A 24,657-nucleotide genomic window follows, 5' to 3' on the forward strand; every position below is an offset into this window, starting at 1 on the left:
GTCCTGCAAAATAACATTAGCCAACAACAACCTGCACTCCTCCACTAACACCTCCTCCCAATCCCACAACCTCCTCCGCCACTCCCACGCCTCACCACCCTCTTCCCACCCCTTCGCAAACATTTCCTTCACGGTTCGATTTTTGTTAACACTTAAGTCATACAGACGTCTAAATCCAACAGACAACGCGATACCACCCAACCACAGATCAGTCCAAAAATAGGTGTCACGACCATTTTCAACCATTTTTGAAACATTATCGCTAAACCAACCAACTCCGACACCTCCACCACCACTGCCGCGCACATGCACAACCTCCTTCCACCAAGATGAGGCACGACCTCCCCCATCTAACACCTTCCCATTCTCTTCACCATACCGGGCAGCCAACACTCTATGCCAACACTCTATCCTTAATCTTATTCTTGTAAAAAATATCATTAATCTTATTGATGTGATGTAAATTATATTTAGAAGGATAAAAAAACCAGCCTAAATTATATTTTTTTTATTGCGCTAACGTTTGAAAATTATGAACGATATTTTTTTATGAAATTTTGTTATTGATTAAAAGTAAAAATATAATTGATTGTAGCTTTCAAACTATAAAAACCATATTGATCATGTTTATCTATTTCAATGACATCAACAATATTATAAAAAAAAATATAATCTAAATTCTTATCATTTTAATGACACCAACAACATTCATTATTATAGAAAAATTATTTACGGATATAATTGGGAAAATGAAAAAGCCATATCATGTTTGTTGCACTTTTATTTTCATATACCACAACATTTAAATACTAAAACTGTCGAGTTTTTAAAATAAAATGAGAAATTTCACAAAAATATGAAAATAGAGGGACTAAAACCGAATTAAGCCTAACAAATATGAGTGAAAAGGGAAATTTGACGAGACAACCGTAAAAAGCATATGTTGGGCGGTGAAAGAAGAAACACGAAAAATAATCATCACTAACATCTCAGATACATACATACAACACACTGCTTTGATTCACGAAACTCCTCTTCTCTTCTCTTCTCTGCTTCACCATCCCATTAATAATGGTTGACAAACGCAAGAAGCACCGTCGTTCGCGCGATTCAACCTCCCCTTCTTCATCCTCTCCCTCCACTGACTCCGACCACTCTTCCCGCCGCCGACGTCATCGCCGTGAAAAGGACCGCCGCAGAAAAAGCGACGGAAGCTCCAAACGAGAAAGAGAGAGCAAGAGAAAGGAAAAAAGAAAACGGAGAGACAGAGATAGGAGAAAATCCAAGAGGCATCACTATTCCGATGACTCCCAATCTTCCGAAGATGAAATTCATCCCCAAACTGCACTCCGTGAAATGATGACCGAGTTTCCCAATGTTGGCAACGATTTGATGCAGGTATCAACATATTTCGCTTTTTTTTTTTTAATTTAAAAATTTAATTTTTAGGGTTTTAATTGTTCACATGATGAAATGTATATTTATACAAAAAAATATACCCTAAAGTGAGTTTTTTTTAGTAATTGGTAGCTTAATTGAATGAATTTTGAGTTTTTTTTTTTTTTTTTTTGTGTGATGTTGTGTTAAGCTATTGCAAATGATTGATAATGGACAAGCTGTGGACATAAAGGATATATCAGAGAAATCTCTAGTGAAGCATTTAAAGAAGCTTTTCATTTCCTTAAATCTTAAGGAAAATGGGGATAGAGTTTTTTTACTTCCTTCTAAAGCTTCCCCTACTTTACATGTTGTTGGCCCTCTAATTCAATCTATGCATCCGAGGAATGATCAAGCTGATCCTTCTGCGGAATTGCCTGAAACATGTTCGGTTCCAGCTGAGCAGATGGTAGATGACCATTCGACAGAACCTCCCGAGGATCATTCTGTTGGTCCTAGAAAAAGGTTGCCATTCTCTCTAGTAATTTTGTTGAGATATTTTTTCTTTTTAAAGTATTTTTTAATGATAATTGGTTAACTTGTTTTTTATTTGCAGGGTGATTGGCCCTGCAATGCCGTCTGCTGAGTTACTCGCTGCTGCTGCCAAATTGACAGAGGCACAAAACGAATTCAGGTACCGATTTCTGAAAGTGTTTTTTTTTTTTGTTGTTGAATGTTTTCTGACTCGGTTGACTTAGTTCGTATCATATGATGCTTCATGACATTTTCAAACTCATGTCTTTAGAGAAGCTGACTTGGACGACGCTACTGAACTATTTGTGGGACCTCCACCTCCTGCTATGGTTTCTGAAGCAGAATCAGCTAATGAAGCGGAACGTTTTGAAGAGGTATTTAATTTCAATTTTTATTGATTAGGATCAAATTGTTGTTTGTTCTTCAAGTGTTAAAGTAAAATTGGGTTTAATGATTGATACCATGGTATTTCAATTGTAAGTGTAGATTTTATGTGAGGAAAATGAGAAAGAACTTTAATTTGGTGTTATATGCTTTTTACAGTCTCCTTGATTATGTAGCCATTGGCTTCCTTAAGTTGAAGTGTACTGTATGTCCATCCAGTTTAATGTGGTGGCATCATCTGATTTTGATGATGCATTAAGTTGGATTAATCTTTAGGAAAATGTTAACCAGTGCCCCGGGGGCACTGTTTAATAGCCAGACATGTTTTTGTTTTTGTTAAGGATATAATAGTTTGGTTTCCTCTGGTGATGGATTCCTTAGGGGATTAGTTTGATTATCTGAAGACGAGGATCTTTATATAGTTATTTTTATTGTCTTTTTACGTTTGGTTTTTCTTTTTGACAATTGATCATTTGAGATTTTGCAATCTCTCTCTCTCTCTCTCTCTCTCTCTCTCTCTCTCTCTCACAAAAAAGAATTATCAGGGGGAAGCTTGTTAATTCTCAGTTTACTCGTTCCTGTTGATTTATTACTGAATTAAATTGTAGATATTTATTTTGTAATTGAATGTGCAAGTATTAGTAATCACCTGTTCATGTATCAGGTCACCAGGATAATGGAAGTTGAGATCAACAGCCCATATGATGTTCTAGGAGTCAACCATAATATGTCTGATGGTAACATAAAGAAAAAGTATGTTTTCCTTTATCTGTTTATTTTATTGACCAAAGCAACAACAGTTTCTGGCAATATATTTTGATAATAATCACTCTAGAAACCGATTCAACTGTCTCAACCCCAGCACACTTAATTAGTATATGGTTGTTGCCTGAATGATTCTTCAGTTTTTCCTGCCTGAGTCCCAAATAAGTTATTAAGACTGTGTTTGTTTGAAGTGATATGAAATTATTCCTGAGAATGTGAGCTTGGGAATGCAACATTCACATATTTGGTAGATGTTATAAAGAAGTATTCTTGGGTGTTATTTAAATTCAACATGTATTTTTTCCAATTTCTATTCTCGTTTGCAAGTTGGGAATTTTATACTCCCGCAGGAAATAGAGTAGAACTTATTTTTTACTTTTCTAATCATAATTTCCCACTTTCCCCTTATTTTACCTCATTTAAAAAAAAAAAAATTTTTGAGCTAAAGTTTTTAAAATAATCATAGGAATAAGAAGTACTTACCATACAATCTTTGTTGGGAATAATATTCTTGTTGATAGTATTTCCGGGAATATAAATATATGCCTTGAAACAAACGCCCCTAAGTTCTTGTGAAAATGTTCTCAATTCAAATCATCGTTATAATATCATGTTATGGTCAAAGTATAGACAATAGTAACTTGTTCCAAACTTAGACATGATTTTACTGCAGTAAATAAGGTATTAAAAACGTGACTAGACATAACTAATTTGTTTTGACTTTGAAGAATGTGCTTGGAACTGAAAAGGAAAAACCACTAAAATATGTGCCGTTCTATATTCTATACAAATAACAACAAAAACAACCTAGTATTATGCCATCATACAACTACATTTGACAGGATTTTACATTTGTTTTGTCTAATCTTGTCTCTTTTAATTTCTCTTAGGTACTGGAAGATATCACTATTAGTTCATCCAGATAAATGCTCTCATCCACAAGCCAATCAAGCATTTATTAAATTAAATAAAGCTTTCAAAGAGTTGCAAGATCCAGAAAAGGTAAGCCGTGCAGGAGATTTGTTTATTATTGAAGTTAACGTAGCTTTTGGTTGGATTTTACGTTGGTTTAATGTCTTTCTTTTATTGACATGTACTCAGTTAATTACTTTATGTATACCTTTAGGAGTTCCTAGGTTGGTTGTTATCAATGGAAGGAAAGATATAATTTGTATTATTAACTGATAAAGAAAATTAGAATACAACACTATTCATTATTGAAGTCACACATAGGAATTAGATAATTAGAAATTGAACTAGGGAGGTTGTTATCTACGTTTCTAAAATATAAGTCACACATATCTACCTTTAGGCCCTGTTTGGATAAGCGCTTATAGCGTAAACACTTATTATGTATAAGCTATTTCCATAACAAAAGATAAAATAAAGTCAAACTATTTTTATATAAGTTGCAAGTTATTTTCATAAGCTATCTGGAAGAGCTTTTGGAAATAAGTTGAAAACAGATTATGAACATGTCATAAGCTGTTTCCATAAGATCTCTCAAGCAGTCTCACAAGTGTTTATGTCTGTAGATAAGCTCAAATAAGCTAATCCTAACAGACCCTTATTCTATTCAAAGTCCTATTATCTAGGACTTGTAATTTGAAATCTCTTTTTTGTTTTGACCCTTTCGACATTATACATCAAATGCTTCTGATCCTGGGCAGCTGATGAGATATGACTGTGGCAAGGACCTTGAATGCTTGAAATCATCGAGTTTACTGAAAATTCATTTGCAAAGCAGAACCTGGGAATTTGAGTAATTAGTAAATTAGGGCAACGTTTAGCTGGAATCATTTGAAAAAGGTTTTAGTATTTGCTTGCACTTGACCCATATTGTTACTTCCTTTCATGTTTGATGCCACCGAAAGTATGGTGAATAAGGGCTTAGTTTGACATTAAACATGGAAGTTATATACCTCTTAAGCGTTTATTTTTCCATATAAAATTTCTGAAATTTAAAATGATGTTTTATTTTGGCATCTGATTTTTTCCTCCACAAATCCTTTGTTCTCATGTTTGACATCTAATCAATTGGATTCTTTGTTTTATTCCCGATCTTTCAATCTGCAATGCAATGTTGTTTGATTGTTTAATTTCAATTAACAAGGATTGTGTGCTTTGTGTAGCGGAAAGAAATGGATGAGAAAATCAAACTCAAGCAAGAACAGGAGGACTTAAAGGTAATTTGAACTTACTTGTCTAATGGTGCTAGTTTTGGAATCCTAATACCTTCACACATGACTGCAGGCTGAACTTAAAGTCATGCGAGAGGCTGCACTGTGGAGAAGATCTCAAGGTGAGCTTTTGCAATGTAGACGGGCTTGTGTTAGAAATATGATATAGAAGTCATTCATGTGTTTTATCCAACAGTATAGCTTTTTGATGCTGTTGGTTCAGGCAAAGATTATTCATTTTCCTGCATAAAGTGCCCGATATTACTATGAGTGATAGGAACTTATGTAGAGGAAAAAATTGGAGTTAGGACGGGAAAGTCAGAAGAATAACTATGGACACAATCAATCGTAAGATTAAGATATTATGTTAGTAATAAAAGGACATTAAAACTTGTGATGATTGGTTATGCCCAATTGGTATGTGCTTATGCAAGAATTGATCAAACCATGGAGACTTTAGCCCCCATTTCCCAAGTAAAACGTGAAAGGGGGTAAATGAAGAGGAAAATGAATTAAGAGCAAATGCAAAATGCAAATTATCTTGGAAGTTGTTATTAGGTTTAACTCATCCTTACAAAACCGGCTTTTAAGGTGAGGGGCCACTCTTTATAAACACTAATCAAGCCTTATCTTTAATCTACGCGGGACTTAGTTTTTCCAATACACCGCGTCTGGCCCGACACTATTGGGCTTGGCTGTGTGGATGTAAATGGTGGTTTACCCGATCAATAAGCTTTGATACCATATTGGGTTTTAACTCATCCTTACAAAACTAACTTGTAAGGTGAGGGGGGCCACTCTTTATAAACTTTCCAATAGATGTTATAACTTATAAGGGCAACCTGCTGTTAGGAGATGTTATAATTAGCAGTTAATGTTGAAGATTGCATTTTCTAATACAACAATTGTCCATTTTTTTATGAAAAAAACATGTTTAATCTCAAAATACAAATATTAATATTTGGAGGTTATAAAAAACATATTTAGAGGTTGTAACGAGTGAATCAGTGGAGAAGTTTTCTATTTGTTTTAAATAATACATCTACCTAATTATAGTCGTTAATAGAGGTTAATCACATATTAGAAGCCTTCTTTTATTCTTTCTTTGTTACCTATTGTGATAATCTAACCTTTTACCGATGGGAGACAGTACTTTACTATATTGTCACATGTCAATTAATTAATAAATAGAAATGTTCCTGATAATTTAGTGATAGTGTTTAATTTGTCATGTTTGGAATGATATTGGCATGCTCATTTCCCTCTTCTTGGTGCGAGTAATTGTCTTGTCTTGTGACTATTCAAGGTTGCTAAGTGGTCTGGCATGACATAACATGCCCTTTTGCATATGGATTAATGATTTCTTAAAAAAAGGAGGGGCATGTTATTGGGTGCTGTTACGTGTGTACTTTGCTATCTGATTTCTAGGAATCTATGACAGGTATATCCATGGAGGGTGATGATGAGCTTCTGGCACAGACAGAGGTTAAAGTGGAACCCAAAAGAGATGAATGGATGACAACACTGCCTCCGGAGAGGAAAGTAAGTACTGTCAATTAGTTTTGGCTGTTACGCAAGCTTTATAAGTACAGTAGGAGACAAGAAGTTTGAGAAAACACAACCCTTGTATATGATACTCCCTCCGGTCCTTATTATAAGAAACAATTGAATTTTGAGGTTCATTGAATAATTAATGCATCTCGTTATAAATATAGACTAGATACATCACTTACACAATGAACCTAAAAAGTCAATTGTTTTCTTATAATAAGGACCGGAGGGAGTATATAATAGAGTAGTGTCCAAATGTAGTTTAAGTAAGAAATTATAATACAATAGAGTTATATAATATTTGGTGAATGGTGGGTCATATTGAATTTTGGAATTTTCTGGGTCAGTTTAGCTTAGCTTTCTATAGAATTGGTCTTTACAAATTTTGGTTGACTTTGTAGTTTGTATGTACCAGTTAGAAGTTGTAATCTAGCTTGGGTTCATATTGGGTCTTAGTATTTATCTTGCGTTTTTTTTTTGGGTTTTAGCTTCTACTAGTGTTATGTTGCTAAATCTTTGAAAGGGATAGCCTTTAATATGCTTTTTATTTGTGTAAATATACTAATTTTTTTGCTTTAGTCCATATAATATATATTTTTCATTTTAGTCTTTGATATTTGCTTTAGTCCTTGTACTGTACTTTTTTCCTTGTTTTAGTTCCTGTAATATAATTTATTTATTTTCAGTTGAGTCTCTTATCATATGTACGAAACTGTTGGAAATCCCGCCTTTATTGCTGTCCGCCCCTAGTCGCCTAAATTGCGGCCTTTGGTTTGCCTTCATTGCAGCCTCCAACACCTTCATTGTGTTGGCTTTGAGGGGGTGGATTTATTCCCACATCGGATAGATAGCACTCTTGAGAAGAGTTTATAAAGAGGAGGCACTCCTCACCTCACAAGCCAGTTTTGTAAGGATGAGTTAGGCCCCAAATTTTAACAGAAACGATTTAAATATCATACCACAAGTTACGGGGTTTAAATATCTTGGAGCCATAGTGCAAAATGACAGAGAAACAGGGGATATAAACTATTGAATTCAAGCTGAATGGTTGAAATGAAGGAGGGTCCCAAATGTTTTATGTGATACGAAAGTATGACTCAAGTTGAAGGAAAAGTTTTATTGGACAACTGTAAGATAGGCGATGTTGTATAGGACAGAGTGTTGGGCTGTCAAGAACCAACACGAAAATAAGGATGTGGCGTTGGATGTGTGGTAAGACTAGACGGGATAGGATTAGAAATGACCACATTAGAGAGTTGGGGTAACACCTATAGTAGAAAAGATGGTAGAAACTAGGCTTAGGTGGTTTGGCCGTGTAGAGAGAAGACTTGTAGATCATGCAGTAAGTAGAGTAGACTAGATGGATAGTAGTCAAATCACTAGAGGTAGAGGAAGACCTAGAAAAAATACAAGAGACACTATTAAGGAAGATCTAGAGATTAGTGAGTTGGATAGAAATATGGTGATAGAGCATTATACCACTTAGTGAAATAAAGCTTGGTTGTTGTTATTGTTGAGTCTCTATCACTTGTAGACAAAACATAAACGAAATATTACAGGGACTAAAATAAATAAGTATATTACAGAGTCAGGGACTGAACCAAAATGAGGACTACATGGAAAAATTAATAATTACAGGGACCATTTTGAGAGTATCTTTCTATATGGACCAAAAATAAAAGTATGTGACAGGGATCAAAACAATATTTAAACCAAAGGAATATGAATGGATGTTTGCCTTCAGTTTTGTTTGACTACTGAAACAGTGTCTTTCTTCATTACGTTTGATTCCAATTTATATATATATATATATATATATATATATATATATATATATATATATATATATATATATATATATATATATATATATATCAGAATATGGATTATCATGTATAATATTTTAGTTCAGAGTATTTTTCATAATACATATTTGGTTGTATAGATTAGTCCTTGAAACATCTATTCTTGTAGGGCATGTTTTTGCATTGAAGCTTGATATGCAGTCCCTTTTTCAAAAAAGGTGGAAAGACATTAACAATATAACAGAGTAGCAAATATTGTAGTTAATTTACATGATTTTTTTATTTTTTTTTAAAACAACTGTTTCATGTATTTATACATTTCAGCCTGGTGGTGTGAGTATGCAATCAACCCAATTTAGCCGGGGCACAAAGGAAGGTAGAGGAGACACTAGTATTTGGACAGACACTCCGACTGACAGAGCACAGAAAGCAAAGATGAAGTATGTATCTTCTTTCATCTAGAATGTGATTTGGTTGATGGTTTTTCCTTTCTTTCAAGCTGTATAGTCCACTCCATGATTTCAATAACTTTATGGAAACTAATGATTTTTTCACTGCAGTTATTTGGAAGCATACAATCAGGCCACTGCACTAGCCTCAAATGAAGAAGAAAAAAAAAGGGCTAGTACGGATGCAGATTTGGTGGACAAATACAACAAAGCAAAACGATCAAAAACGTTGGTGCAAAAACATCAAGAAGAGGTTGCTAGCAAATCCAAGAAAAAGTCCAAACAACAGACAGATAAGGGAGAATGGGTGGGTCAACATCCATGGAAGCCATGGGACCGTGAAAAGGATCTGGGAGCTGGGAGGATGAAAGTAAAACTTGATGCAGAAGGCATGTCCGAGGGATTGTCTTCAAGGTTTAATTCTGGAAACTTTCAAAGGAACTTCCTTTGATTCAATCAAGAGTTTGCTTGTCATCTGTCAATCGCTTTTGCCTGGTCAAAGATATGTCCAATGAGCTTCTTAGAGATTGGATCATTCATTTTCCAGATGGTCAGTTTCTTTCATTCATCATGTATATTATTTTTATTTTATATTCTGGATTATAATTCTATCATAGGCTGATTCCTTTTTCTACACATGTATCAGTAGGTGTTGTATACAGTCACGTGTTTCAAATGCAACGTCGAGTTCTGATTCTCAAATTGGCCTGATTATAATTTTCACAAATTTTACAGATGTATATCTTTCAAGCATGTTTATGTGTAGTGTATTTATTTGTTGCACGTTGTTACAGCTAGAAAAATCGTGAAGATATGTAGTATGGTGTCTGGTGTATATTTCATGTTCGATTGACTGGTTTTGTAATTGTTGGTCACAAGAAGTATCACTTAGACCAGACTGCAGCACGATTGTATTCAAGTGGCGCATATGGCTTCTTGTAAAAGATGCTCCACTTCACTTTTTTTGCTGTCCTGCTAATATGATCGCTGTTTTACAAACATAACATAAATTGTTGATGTGGTTCGAACATGGACGGTTTACAAGTCAGTCATATTGTGTTACAACGGTTCAGGGTTTACAGTCATGCATGCTTATCTGGTATGAAGTGGATATTGTGTTATTATATGTTAGTTACAACTCTACTTGCACAATACTAAATTTGTCGACAATTTATTATTGGTCCGAGCAACAAAAAGTTTGGTTTGACAAAACAGTCATTCTCATTGGTGTAAACTAAATGCAATAAGAATTTTGTTTTGAAGTATATTGATTGAATTTTTCTACAATTTGTGTTCGTTACCAACTGCAAATCAGGTAATCTTAAGCTATTAACATTCAGTAGTCGTGCAATGTTAACAATCAAATCTCAATAGTCATTAAAGGTTATCGGTTAAGAAAAACATTATGATAATACTCCCTCCATCCTTTTTTTGCAAGACTACTTTACAAAAAAGTTTTGTCCCTAAATTTAAAACTACCTACAAATTTCTCGATGCATTTATTACTCTTTTTTCAAATACATCCCTCATTAATATTATCAAATAGTAGTTTTGATAAAATTAAGGAAATAAATTTTTAGATACATTTATTACTCTTTTTTCAAATACACCCCTCAGTTAACTCCTCATTTCCTTAAATACACCCCAATTTTATCAAAAGTGTGAAAACCAAAAGGCACTTATTTGAATTATACTTATTTGAATGCACAGATGAGAAGTTAACTGATAGTAAAGATCAACTCAAAACGACAAATAGCCAAATTAATTAAACCCAATTAAATAAGTCAAATTAAATGATCGAGAAAATCACTTAATTAGAATTAATTGTTGAATAAGCGAAAATTTGATAACCATTTTATTTGGATAAGCACTTGTTAAAACTTATTTTAAGCAAAATTGAATTATTAACAAGTAAATGAAAAAAAACACCAAATTGATTCAATTGGGTGATTTAAAAGATGGATGCTAAGAACCCCTTTTGATGCTATTGAATCTTGGCTAATATTCAACACTCAATTGAGTTTCTTAGATATCAATAAAAATTAAGGTTTGTAATGAAATAATTTTCAAACCTACAATTGATTCAATTAAAAAATGTAAAGAGTTAAGGGATAAAGAAAAAGAACACGGAAATTTATAGTGGTTTTCCCACATCATCTTCGCTAGTGGGTTACATCCATCCATTGTAAAGATAAATTTCAATGAAGTTTTTTTTCTTTTTTTAAGGAAATTTCAATGAAGTTTTTGTTGAATATTGAACACCAACTATTTGTGAATATGTTTAAACCAATATTGCTCCTTAACACTGAGAATTAAACCAAAAACCCAATATTTCAACAATTATTGGTGAAGCCCTTGAAATCTTGCCGCATAAGACTCAAACCTCCATATCTACACCAATCAACCAATTCTATGAGGCGATCAACCTGAGAGCTTCCTCAATGTTAGCATGAGCCACCCAAGCACCTTGAGCCTCCTTTGATCTTGAGCAGTCAACTTTTGATTCTCCTTTGATTGTTGAAAGTCGTCAATTGATTTTGGAACGTTGGACGAAGAAAAACCTCAATTCTCCAAAGGGGGATGAAAGACGACAATCTTTCCTTTAGGTTTCAACTTCCCCCAATTGCAAAACCTTAGAATATCATTATCTAACGTACAAAAAGTCCCTATCTATGTAACTACTCATAAGGTTCTCAACTTCATGATCAGTATCTATGAATTTTCAAAGAGTGGAAGATAGAAGATGAGTGTTTGAGAAAGAGATTGTGAAAAATTCATGTTTGGAGAAGTGGTGTTGTGTTTACTTATATAGGTTTCTGAAAGAGTACTGAGAAAAAGAAGATGTAAAAAAATTGTAAAAAAAAATAAAATTAAGTGAAACATTCATGAAAGTTTTCTATACGTGTGAAAGGATTCACACGTACAAGTGAAACGATTCCCTACATAGAGCGAAACGATTCACATGTTTTTTTTCCTCATGTGTTAAACGATTCACTAAGAGTGAAACGATCTACTAGTTAGAAACATGAAATTTTCCAAAAATCAAACAAGTGAATGAATGCAATGTTTCAAAACATGCAACCTATACATGATTGTGAAGTTATGAACATAGGAGCTATATAGGCACACAAATTCTACCCAAAATTTTTGGCATCTAATCAAAACCAACTTAAGGCTAATAAAAAAGAATCAAAGTATCAAACTAAAGGTCAAATTCACTTACACACGTAACTTCCAAACAACACATTTTTAACTACTTTTTAAGTGTCGATTCCTGAGACGCTTAAATCCAATGCTATAACATTAATGATCTGATGGTGTTTGTTACTATTAGGTCACCTGCATGTCCAACCCGGTCACACATGCTCTATTTGGTCTTAATTGCAATTTTGGCCTCCTTATTTTCACCATTTTGCACAGTTGGCCCCCTATTTTAAAATTCGACAATTTTTGTCCTTCCATCATATATTTGAACTATAAAAATGCGATGTGATGTGTTACATAAGTTTGTAGTCCCTATAAATATATCAAATTTTGTTTTCAGTCCGCATAAAAAAGTAACATGTTTAAGTCCCTGTATACTTTTTCAGCATAGAGTTTTAATCCCTGCTGAATTCAATTTTTTATTTATTTATAAATTTGTAAATTTTTGAATGTTTTTTCAAACATGTTTAGAACAATATAAAAAATCCTTTCACAAAAAATGAGCTCAAAATATGATTTTTAGGCCATACTTTTATCTTGAAATTTTGAAGTTTAAAATAAAATTCATATTTAATTTATTTTGAATTAAAAAATTCATTTTTCGTTTGTGAAGGAACTTATAAGTTTCTTAACAAAATTGCGAAAACACAATTAAAAATTTGAATGTTTAAGGATAATTAAAGAAATTTAAATTTAACAGAGACTAAAACTTCATGTTAAAAAATTTATGTGAACATAAACATGTTTTTTTTTTTTTTTTGAGAATTAGAATTTTTTTTTGATATATTTATAAGGACCAAAAACATATTTAACTTTTTTTTATAAATATTTTACCTATTATATACCTATATATATAAAGTCAAGGCATATTAAAAACATGCCAAGCTAAAAAAAATTCGCTCTCAAAGTCACAAATAGAGAGTCAGAGAAATGACAACATACTTTTAAGTGTTCTTATTTGCGAAGTTTTCATATTTTGGTATAATTGGTGTGTGTGACATGATTGTACACATTTTTTAATTTTTATTTTGGTACAATACAACACTATGATATGGTACGAAGATATATATATATATATATATATATATATATATATATATATATATATATATATATATATATATATATATATATATATATGGGGAATGCTACAACACACCCACTCACTTTTGTGAAGGTGTGTTTTAGAATTGAACACCTTTTATGCTTAGACAAAAATACCCTATTTTTCCTATTTAAAAGCAAATAAGTTGAAGGGCAATTATGTAATTCAATAGTTTAATTTTAATTTTTTCTACTCATCTTCTCCACTCATCTACTTAACAGTTCAACCTTTTTTTTTTTTTAGGATTTACATTTTACACCACACACCATTACAAATTCATTCTTATTTTTTTTAATTTTCAACTCAGACTCTCTTGTGGGTTCTTGCTACCATTTGTGTTCCCTTCTCTCTTCTCAATCTCATTCCTCAATTCCATTGCCTTCCTGCATGCCAGTGGAATATGACTGCGTCAAGTGAGTTGCAGCGTGGTGGTAGATTTAATCAGACATTCAAGAGTTTTTTTGTTATGTTAATTATTTCTTTTGATTTTGATTTTAACGTGGAGAAGCAATATGCTTTTAATTGTTAATTCCAGGAAGAATATATTGGTTGCAGAACCTACAAGAGAAAGAGAATGGATTTTTGTAATAGTGTAAAGTAATTTGGGTGGATTAAATAAATTAAATTGTTGAATTACATAATTGTCCTCCAGCTTATCTATTTTTAAAAAGCAAAATTTGGTGTTTTTTGTCCAAACATGAAAGGTGTTCAATGCTAAAACACACCTTCACAAAAGTGAGTGGGTGTGTTGTAGCATTCCCCTATATATATATATATATATATATATATATATATATATATATATATATATTAATATTATACATCCTCATATATATAGAGGATGTATAATATGAGAATGACTATCTTATATGAGAATGATGAGAATAATTATCAACCATTTGATTAAAAGCTAATGACTGAGATTTAAATGCTCAATTAAAACATTACCCTATTCTATCAATTCTCATAAACACATTGCACCCTCCATCTTCTCTAACCCACCATCATCAATTTGTTCCTTCTCTGTGTGTTCCACCCTTGCAATTCACATTCACCACATAGTGTTACCTTTCATCTACTTTTGTAATGGATTTTTGGATCTCAATTTCAATCGGTTCAAGCATGTCTATTCCACTGCAATGAAATTGAAACTATTGAGAAGAATGGCATTTCATTTCCAAATCCAATTCACTCAATTGATATGTATTTGAATTTAGTAAAAAAACATTGCTTTAGCTTTTCGATCACTATCTCTGGTTTATTGTAAATTGAACGTTACCTGAACCAATTATTTCACAAAAAACGAAAAAGAAAAAAGAAGAAGCATTATTTCTGGTTTATTATCAATTAAAATATTCGGATCTTGCTATGTTGATGGTGATGAATAGCGACGTTAACAAAAATGGCGGTATATATATATATATATATATATATATATATATATATATATATATATATTGTGGTGGATCTTCTGAGTTGTCGTACGATTGTACAACCTCATGTGGCCCTTGCTTATCATTTCTTAAGAGCTAGATTTTGTGAGCTGGAGGCAATCATTGATAGTACGAGGAATAAAGAATATGACGTATACTAACTAGATAAGATAAGGACGCCTCATAGGGAAAATGATCAAAGGGTACAACATATAGTGGTTGACCTTGTATTATAAAAGGACAACCACATGTTAGTGTGCTAAGGGTCCGAAATATGCTTAGTGAATTGAGCGGCCAAGTTCCAGCTAGAGTTAGCAGCCACTAGAGTTTTCACTCCATCTCATCTCTTTCATAGATGAGCATGAGTGCTAGTTCTTAATATTTTGAGTTATGATTATTGTGGTGATGCTTCAAGATCACCTTTTTCCTTGCTGTAGTGTAATCTATTCATAACTCTATTTTGAGGCTGTTTGTTTTATCTTTTTTTAAAAATGGATTTTTATAGGGTAATAGTTTTTTGCTACAATTTTTTTAACAAAGAAATTTTTAAGGAAAGTTTCAAAAGAATAATCCGTTTGAATAGTTTATCTTAAAATATAATTCTAAGTATTTCATCATTTTGTTATAATTTTTTTTATACTAAAATTTTGAAAAAATTTCTAAAAAAAAAGCTATTTCAAATAGATTTTCATAAAAATCATTTTTTAAAGATGTCACTTTGAAAAAATATGTGATTTTTACTAAGAATATTTAAGCTAGTGAATGTCAAAATCTCATTTTTAACTTATGTTAAATGAGTTTGAAATAACTTCTACTATTTTTGAGTAAATTTCTAAGAAAATCTATTTTTAGAAATACAAAGAAAAATCTATTTTTTTAAAATCTAAAACAAGCAGGCCCTTTATCTATCAATTTTGTTTTTTCATGTTTTCATTTATGTTTCATTTCATCTTCATCTTTGTGGTTAAGCTCATTCTAGGCTAAACCCCTTCTTATGATTTAAAGAGCTATAACTTCATGCTTCTTTCAAACAAACTGTTTTAACACCAAATCTTTGAAAGTAAAACTTGATCACTTTTGTTTTTAATGCCGAATTCCCTAAGACCGAAAGAAGATGGGAATGTAAATGTTTGTTTGATATGAGTTACGTCCCCAAAGACTGAAAGGTGACGGGAGCAAGAAAGATTACTTGAATTTTACAAGATCTTGAAAAGCCTAGAGATGCACCAAGATCTATTTAGGATTCTCTTCACATGCCACAACTTAGCCTTTCCTTGGATTGAAAGCTATTGATGACCAATTTAATAATGTTGCATGTTAAGTATTATTATTGAACCCCGAAAGGTGCATCTTCCCATGCTTAACATGATGGCCTAGTCGAAAGACCCCAAAGGCCACCAGATTGCCAGAAAATCATAGAAAGCTATATATTTGTATATCGCAGCGAGACTATGTCATAATTGATTCATTATTTAAACCACGTTTTTACCGTTGAGAACTTATAAACTTTTTTTCACTACTTTCCTAAACTATTATTGTTTTTAAACTTCATTTTATTGTTATGACACCAATGGTTTATTTATTTCCTTGCAGACAAGTTTACCCCAGAAAAACTATAGAGCGCTATAACACCCCAGTTCCTGTGAGATCGATCTTTTTATACTATATATTATTTGGACGATATATACTTGTACTTAATCAAACCACCCAAAAATACTTAGATTATTCTGAGAGACACGAGGAAACATGTTCACTTAAAACCCAAACAAATCGGCCTATGAACACCCATAGTCCCATACTCTTGCTTCACCCCCTCTCTTGTTTGAACCGTGTTTTCTTGAAAATGGTTGAACTTTTATCTATATATAATGGAACAATAAGTTTGATTTTGCTAAGTGAAATTGTAGTTCGCTTAGCGAGCTACTCTTTCTTCACCTTGAAGTAATTGCTAGTTGTACTCAAGACCATTGAACCATCTTGATTCTCTTAGTGAAATTATACTTTTGCTTTGTGAATTTTACGCTGTTCTACTCCAAATATCCTTGACTTGCTTTGGTAAGCTAACATCCAGCTCGTTTAACAAGTTGACTCAGGTCTGATTTCTTCATTTCATTTCTTAGCTCAATGATCAAGATAGCTCATCCCCTTTGAGTGTTCCTTCTCTTTACCCATTATGTGTCAAAACTTAAATATTAAATAGTATATACAATAATTGGAAAGAAAAAACAATTGTTTTTTATCACCAAATAATAAGTGCTCAGTTGATCGGGCACTTATCAATTTTTTGACACAAAATCTAAACATCGTTTAAAGTCATATAAAATACATTTATTATAATTGTTAATTTGCTTGGGATTTTTTTTGTTACAATTTTTTTTCTTCAAGCTGTCCTTCGAGGACATCCGATAAAATTTGCTTGGGATAGAGATAAGTAGTTAAACAAAAATAAATTCGTATAGTTATATAGCGTTGATGGACAAATTTGTGTCAACATATCATTCATGAATCAAAATAATATTTTTTTGGTGCAAACCAGGTATCATCCGCGCGCAACTACAAATACTAACTTTTGATATTCAAAATTAAGACCTTGATTAAATTAGAAGAGACTCGTGTCATCTCATCTAATTGTTTTTAGTAAATCAAAATGATATTTCTCCCAAGCTCATGAACTTGTATTATAGAATAATATAACATGTATTTTTTTTTGAATAATATAATATTTTTATTTGACGATTCAATAATAATATAATATATCCCCTCAAAAAAAGCTATAGATAGGAACAATAACAGACAAAAGGAATAATCACCACTACTAATCATCAATTCATTTATGACACATATTCTTAGGATAAATTTTAAAAGGGAGACAAGATGGGTTGCGACACAAGGCATGTCATTATCAAAGTTGGGTTTAGCTTAAATTTTCTTTCTAGAAACTATGCTGCTAAAATATGCACGTAATGCACCCAAATTTTTTCTTTTACAGATAATATCCATTTAGAAAAGTATTAGATTATTCTTTTTTACACACACATATATTGATGGTCGAATTCCATGGTCTTACCTATGAATAAAAAAATGAATCCAAATCAATAATTTAACATAATTCACATAAAACTTCACCAAATTAATACAAAAGATGTATTAAAAAAGTGTAACAAAATGTTTTGTTACTACCATTTCGTATCCATAGATATGACATATATAATGAGAAGAGTTGAAAATGTACTATGCTTTATAAATACACATAATGTTCTATGTGGGACTCATTAGCCCAACCTCTTGCAGTCCCACAAACCGCCCCAAATGCCACAACTTGCTTGATATGCACTATTTCTTTGTTTGATGAAGCAACCCCACCACACCCCCCTTATCAAAATGATGAGAAATGCTGCATTCTAATAATGTGGGGTCCACAATTCACCTTCCAATAGTTTCTTTTCTGCGGCTGCTTTCCTAACAATCTATTGGTTATCCATTCCCTTTGTTCAGCTTCAATGAAAGAGACTTCATATAGTTGTCTACAAAGGTTTGGTTCCTCACATTCTATTCTAAAACTAGAGAATAAGATAAAGTGGGAGATTCTCTTTGTTCTGTTTAAAAGGACATGAGAAAAAGTGTTGGCTTCTTAGGTTTATATTTGTCCTTTACTAAGAAATTTGGTGGAAGTTTTTAGCTTTATATGTCAGGGTCACCTAAATCTTATTATAAATTTCAAATCTTATATTTCAATCATACAAAAGTTGACAAGTAGCTATAAGTTTTTTAACTAGAGTAGAGATTATCTATGTTTCTAAAATAACAGAATTTTATTAATATAATTTTGGGTGCATAAAAAGTCTAATTATGTAGCAAGTTTCAAAATATGTGGTTTTATACACCGAAAATTATGATAATAAGAACTATTAATTTCTTTAGAGAAAATGACAAAACCATTTCTTTGATGGAAAAACGACTTTATTAAGTATCGTTAAATCGGCTTAAATAAGAGAGACAATACAAGGATGACATTTATCTATTCAAACAAATGACATCACTACTCATAACTTTAATGTTATGAAATTGTAACATTTTCGTTACACGTGTGATATGATATGCACCATCGTTAATAGAGATTAATCTTTGTCTGTCTTGAAACCCGACGGCCGACATGCAAGATGGATGATTTCCTCCCAAGCAATTTTGTCGTAACATTTTATTTATGTTTGTGCTATTTAATGCTAGCTCCATATTAGAGGGATATAGTGATTAAAGTCATACCAAACATAATTACCAAAATGATATATTTTTAGCCAAAATAAGCAATTCTAAGGAAGTCAAATGGAGTTGAAGGCAGGATTATATTGCAAGTTCCTATTAAGACCACTCTGGTGGAATATCACTGGATCCTGGTGCCGTCAGGTCACCATTGACACAAGTTGGTTACCGGCCATGATAATGACAATTTGATGATCAATCTCACTTGCTACTGATTTTGACTTCAATTTCAATTCTTCACTATCTTAAGTTGACTACATTTGAACACACAATGAATTTTCAATTGTTCCACCTATTTGAATGGAAGTTATAATTAATTAATGCTTACTAAGATTAACCAAAAATTTGATGATGTCTCAACTACTTTAATTTGGTACTACAAGGCTAACTAGTTACTTCAAAATAGTGTGAATGGTAGTTACAATGTTATATGCTAGAATGTGTGAATTAATTGAGAGTGTACCCAAAAGCTGAAGAAAGACAAGAAAAAGAAATAACAAAAGATAAATTGTAGTATGACCCTTTTTCTGTTGTTACATTATACTGAATAAAAACAAAGGAACAGGTTATATATATGGCAATGATCATCCTTTGTTCCTTATATTGCATGCTAAAATAATAATGGCCCTTTTTTCTTTCAACCTATGAATTATGTATCTTGTTCACACACAAAGCTTGCACTGAAACCTAGATTCTTGATTTTATTTTTTATTTTTCTGAAATTATAGCAGTACTCATTAAACGAAATATCTAGTGGTGTGGTCCAAGTGGTGGACACCTTAGGTAGGGCATTTTCCTAATAATGGTTTTGCAAAATAGACTTTCATATGAAACTACAATCACCAAAAAGATAAATAAAGTGATTCCCAAAATTACAAAAAATGGTCCTGTATTATACTTTTATAGACAAAGCTAGCCAAAACTTTGATCTCCAAAATATGACAATGCACAAAACTATACAAAACATTAATTAATTATTGCTAGATGTGAATTTTCATTTAATTCCACAAATTTAATCAATCTTTGCATTGGACTTGAATTATATATGCATGTGTGTGTAACATTATAGTATAGCACATGCAGTGTCAGCATTATGGTATTTGAGAAAGGTTTGTGTAACAAACTTCATGTAGAAGTTGAAATGTTTACATACAGAGTAGTATTCTACACTCTCTAATTGAAGCAATTGGTATGGTGTGATCAATGTGAAGGAAAACTATAGTCACTTTCAGAAAATTTGAGTTCAACAACAACAGTATCTAGCATAAGATCTGTAAATATTAAACTCAATTGGTCATGCGCCCATAATAATAATGACACTTGTTTTCTTCTTAATTATTAATTAATTGTTATATATCTATATAATAATATACCATTAAATACTGATAATTGGTTCTATGATAGCCTATCTGAAATAATTAAAGACAAAACTAGAATTTCAAACCAATTTAGCATTTCTTAATCCAATTTGGTAGACGCAAATGATAGTGAACTACTAACCAATCAGAAGTGGAAAATCTATATTAGCCAATAATTACAGCATTAAAATATCATTCATAATGTAAAGTCGGTTGATCATATCTGGTTGTGATGATTTTATTAGATTGGATTCATGATTTTTTTGTGACCTATGAGAAATTTTGACATGGGACCCACTTTTCTTTTATCTTTGATTAGCTTATTTTTCTTCTTCTTAATTTGGTAAGATTGAATTAACTAAGGAAATACTACGTGCTAGGTAGTTAAAGAAATGTTTCATCTTTATAGTAAAAAGTAGTAAAAGGTTGTTAAGGTAATAAAATTAAGCTTTGTGAACATCAAAATCAAGTTATGCTTTTGTATGTTTCCGTTGAAAAAATTCAATGTTGTGCACCGACTAGTACATAAGAAGGAGTGGATAGGTTAATATCTTAAAAAGAAAAAAGACAATCACATTTTGAAGATACTGATTTGACAATTATGGAACTTATAGAGTTATTTTATGGTCATAGCTTTCATTTTGTTTTATGCAATTTTGTCTTTGTAGAATTCACATATCTTTAACTTTATTTCTATTGTTGATTAACATGATGTTTACGTCATGTTTACCAAATGAATGACTTTTTTGAAAATAATTAACAGCAAAAAAATGTCTTATGTCCTTAAAAAAAAAAGTCTTATAATTAAGGCACGTGAGAGTGTCAAAACTATTGAATTTGTATTGAAGACCTATCATTTGAGCTAGTTTTTGAAAGTGAGATTTAATCTCATTTAATTTAACAAGAAATCAGAGCTGGATTAAAGATGTCAATAGAATTGAACTCATAACCCACATTAGACGTGATGATGGGTGTTGAAATTGCATTGAAGATTCATATTATCAAGGTTTTTGGACAGTTGAATGTACATGTGGTTGAACACCTTCATCTTTTGAAGTAACTTTTGAGAGCGAGATTGAAAGTTTATTTTTTTAAAAAATCTTATTGGAGGATTCCATGCTTTTGTTATATTTTATTTTAATTTAGAAATCAGAAACAACTAGCGTGAAGAATGAGTAGTTGTCTGTCTCTTTTTCTGAATTGAAGAACATAGTTGATCTTAATCATGATGGAAATTAAGTTTGAACTTTTGAATACAATGCTAAGTTTGAATATTGTTATTTCTATATTAATTCCTATTTTGTAACTTAAAATGAAATTATAATTAATTTATATTTAATTTGTTAAGATTGATTGAAGAATTAAGTTAGATTTAAGCAAATGCAAACTTATGTCATTTCATCTATAATTAAAGAACAAGTAAGTAGATACATCATTAAAAATATAGGAGGGCTAGGATTGAATAAGGAATCTCTAGCTATAATATGAACAACCCTACTTGTTTTGTACTTGTCAATTCGCTTGGTTGGTTTGGTACCAAGTTTTTTAAGTGGGTTGGAACGAAGTGATCATGTGGGAAACATTATTTCTCTTTTTGATTATTTCTTTTCGTCCTCATCGAATGTTAAGCATCAGAAATGCCTAATATTAATATGACAAACTACTATATGGAAGACTTGTGAGGCAAGAAAATGATGTTATTTTCTCCGAAAATAATCCAAGGATAGAGGAATTAGTTGTCGCTATTAAGGTTATCTTATGAAGGTGACTTCTAGCTAAGAAGAAAGGGGACCCTTGTTTGTATTAAGAGTGGTTTTCAAACCCTCTTGATTGTCTTTTGTTTTAAATGTTTATCATTGTAGTTTGATGGATCGAGTATCCTTTGTACTTCTCCCGATGAACAGTTTGAACTATCTGTACTTATCTCATTTTTCAATTGCATTCATTTTTTTGTTAAAAAAAAAATCCAAAAAACTCTATTTTGATATTACGTGAAAAGTAAAATTTAAAAAGTTGAAAAAACTCTGACATCATACATAATTAAAAACCTAAAGTTTAAAGAAAAAATCACGATAAATTATCAAAACCTTAAGAAGCACTCCATGGTACTACATTGGAAAACTTTCCAGCCCTAACTATTTCATCTTTGTTCCATACCTTCTTTCGTCTTCATCAAATTGATCATTGGTTGCAGGTGGGGTTAGAAATAGGAATTAATTGGGCCCCACAGTAGGCCCTCCAAAAGTTCACAAGTGGGACCTAAACAATCATGAATTCAATATAGTTTATACATTTCATCTTCTTAAAATAAACAAGGGGGATATAATGGAAAACAAAATAAGAAACATTGATTCTAGAATGAGCTATCCGTACCCTTTGATTCCAGGCTTTAAAGCTTTAATTTATATCTTTGCAGTTGTTTGTAAGCTAATAAACCAATTCACAAAATTTCAGGGCTCATAAACAAGCAACCTATTCAACACCACAAAATAAAATATACATGAGAGATATTTAGAAGCAAAGAATACTTTCCATATTCATTTAACCTATGATTCATTCTTGATAGAGGTCTGCCTCGAATGCCTTTTATTGGTGCATAAATAATATATATTAATATTTTTTTTCATATTATGTATACTCTAAATTTCAAATTTCCTTTTCCTCAAATGGGAGACCTATACATAACAATAATAATATCACCAAAGTCTATTGCAGTGCTAATATTGTAGTCCTAATAGAAAACATTGATGCAAAATAAATTATATTAGAGTTTAGACACAATAATTTGGTCTAATATTGTAACATTATTTTCCTAAGACTAGGTCAAAGTAAAATAACATTAACATATCAAGAACAATGATTGAACCGCTAAAAGAATTATATTATAGACGATAAACACACTTATATTTCGGTGGCTTCTGTAATTTCAAATCCTATTCTTATTAGAATGAACCTTCACAATTCACCCAACAGCCAAAAAATGTTTATTGTGATATTGTTTAAAATATTTATTTTCACTAGAGGTGTTTTTTTGTTTTGTTTAAAACTTCAGTTCCTACGTAAAGAAGGGTTTTAGTAAACTGAAGTTCGACCGAGAGGTAAACAAAGTCTAGTAAAATTTGTTTCATTTAAAAATTAAATTTAGATTCTTCCAAATGATTCATCATTTAGTAAAATTTATTAACCATTTCAATTGTTTGGTTTCACTTAAGTCGTTTTGACTGGTTTGATACTTTAATTTTCATATAATCAAAGACTTAGTATATAAATATTACTCCTACTGATGTATACCAGTAAATTTTGTCTCCCCACTATAATAAAACAATCAATTTTTTTAGCACATAAAACAAAGCAAACTTCTCCTTTTGTTGATGACTAAAAATGATTGCTATTTCATTATTGTGGTTAATTATATAATGGTAATTATTCTGTTACTGTGAGTAGAATAATTTCAAACTTTTAATTTTCTTTAGTAGTAGAGTGGTTTTTTTTTTTTCACGGAATAGAGTGTTTTTTTCATGAACTTAGTAGTAGACTGAGTGTCCATAATCATAACCATATAATAAAATAGATTATGTAAACTTATATAAGAAGGAAAAAAAATAGTAACATCCCATAAGATATATATTAGTTATATAAGTCACCTCACATATATATTACATTTACTTTTCTATCTAATGTGAGACTTCTAAATCACACTTACCACATAGAAATTTAGGTTGTAATTAATACTTCCAAAACCTTGTCTTGAACACTTACAACAAGGATATTTTTTAGTTTTTTGAATAGGACAAGGAATTGTTGAACATATATTTATTTGGGTTACAAAACATGCTAAATCGATTTGGAATAATAGCTAATAGCTAGTTTCCATTAGACTGATAAATAAAAAATAGCCAAACACCAAACACCACTGCGAATAAAAAAGACAAGCTAAATATACAAGCAATTACTCTCTTTAAATTCATCTAATTTTAATATACGCCCTAGGACCAAGCTAACTTAAAAACGGATATATATACGTCACTAGTCATAAGAAAACCACAACAAAACAAAGTAGTACATATAAGCAAGTCTTGGGACAAAATGACGTCAGCGTCAGTATTTAAAAATTAAAACCAGTACTAAGTTAGTTTTATAAGTGATAGTTAATTTTTATTTATTTTTTGAAAGGCATAGTGATGACATTATATTGGTTTAAGTGAAATCGGATTTGTATTACTTAAGCAAAAATTAAAGTCTCGTATTCAAA

The 24,657-nt window shown here is 31.5% G+C and overlaps 1 protein-coding gene across 3 annotated transcripts; it reads left to right on the top strand.

The window, feature by feature from the left end:
- The first annotated feature begins 925 nt into the window (after positions 1-925).
- Positions 926-9,798, top strand: LOC146958123 (DNAJ heat shock N-terminal domain-containing protein). Of its 3 annotated transcripts, none has more exons than XR_015025003.1 (12): positions 926-1,398; positions 1,589-1,902; positions 1,994-2,071; positions 2,183-2,285; positions 2,960-3,048; positions 3,951-4,062; positions 5,193-5,246; positions 5,314-5,362; positions 6,682-6,782; positions 8,921-9,036; positions 9,157-9,595; positions 9,692-9,798. XR_015025003.1 is itself a non-coding variant. In XM_085741309.1 (11 exons), the coding sequence occupies exons 1-11, from the start codon at positions 1,072-1,074 to the stop codon at positions 9,494-9,496; spliced, it is 1,683 nt and encodes a 560-aa protein (XP_085597435.1). In that variant the 5' UTR covers positions 926-1,071; the 3' UTR covers positions 9,497-9,798. The 3 variants fall into 3 exon arrangements, 1 of the variants encoding a protein (XP_085597435.1); XR_015025004.1 differs by having other exon boundaries at positions 9,695-9,798; XM_085741309.1 differs by having other exon boundaries at positions 9,157-9,798.
- The last annotated feature ends 14,859 nt before the right edge of the window (positions 9,799-24,657 follow it).

Source organism: Medicago sativa, chromosome 1 (assembly GCF_051527215.1).
Source record: "Medicago sativa cultivar Bolivia chromosome 1, Bolivia_mono, whole genome shotgun sequence".
In the NCBI taxonomy this organism is placed as follows: Eukaryota; Viridiplantae; Streptophyta; class Magnoliopsida; order Fabales; family Fabaceae; genus Medicago; species Medicago sativa.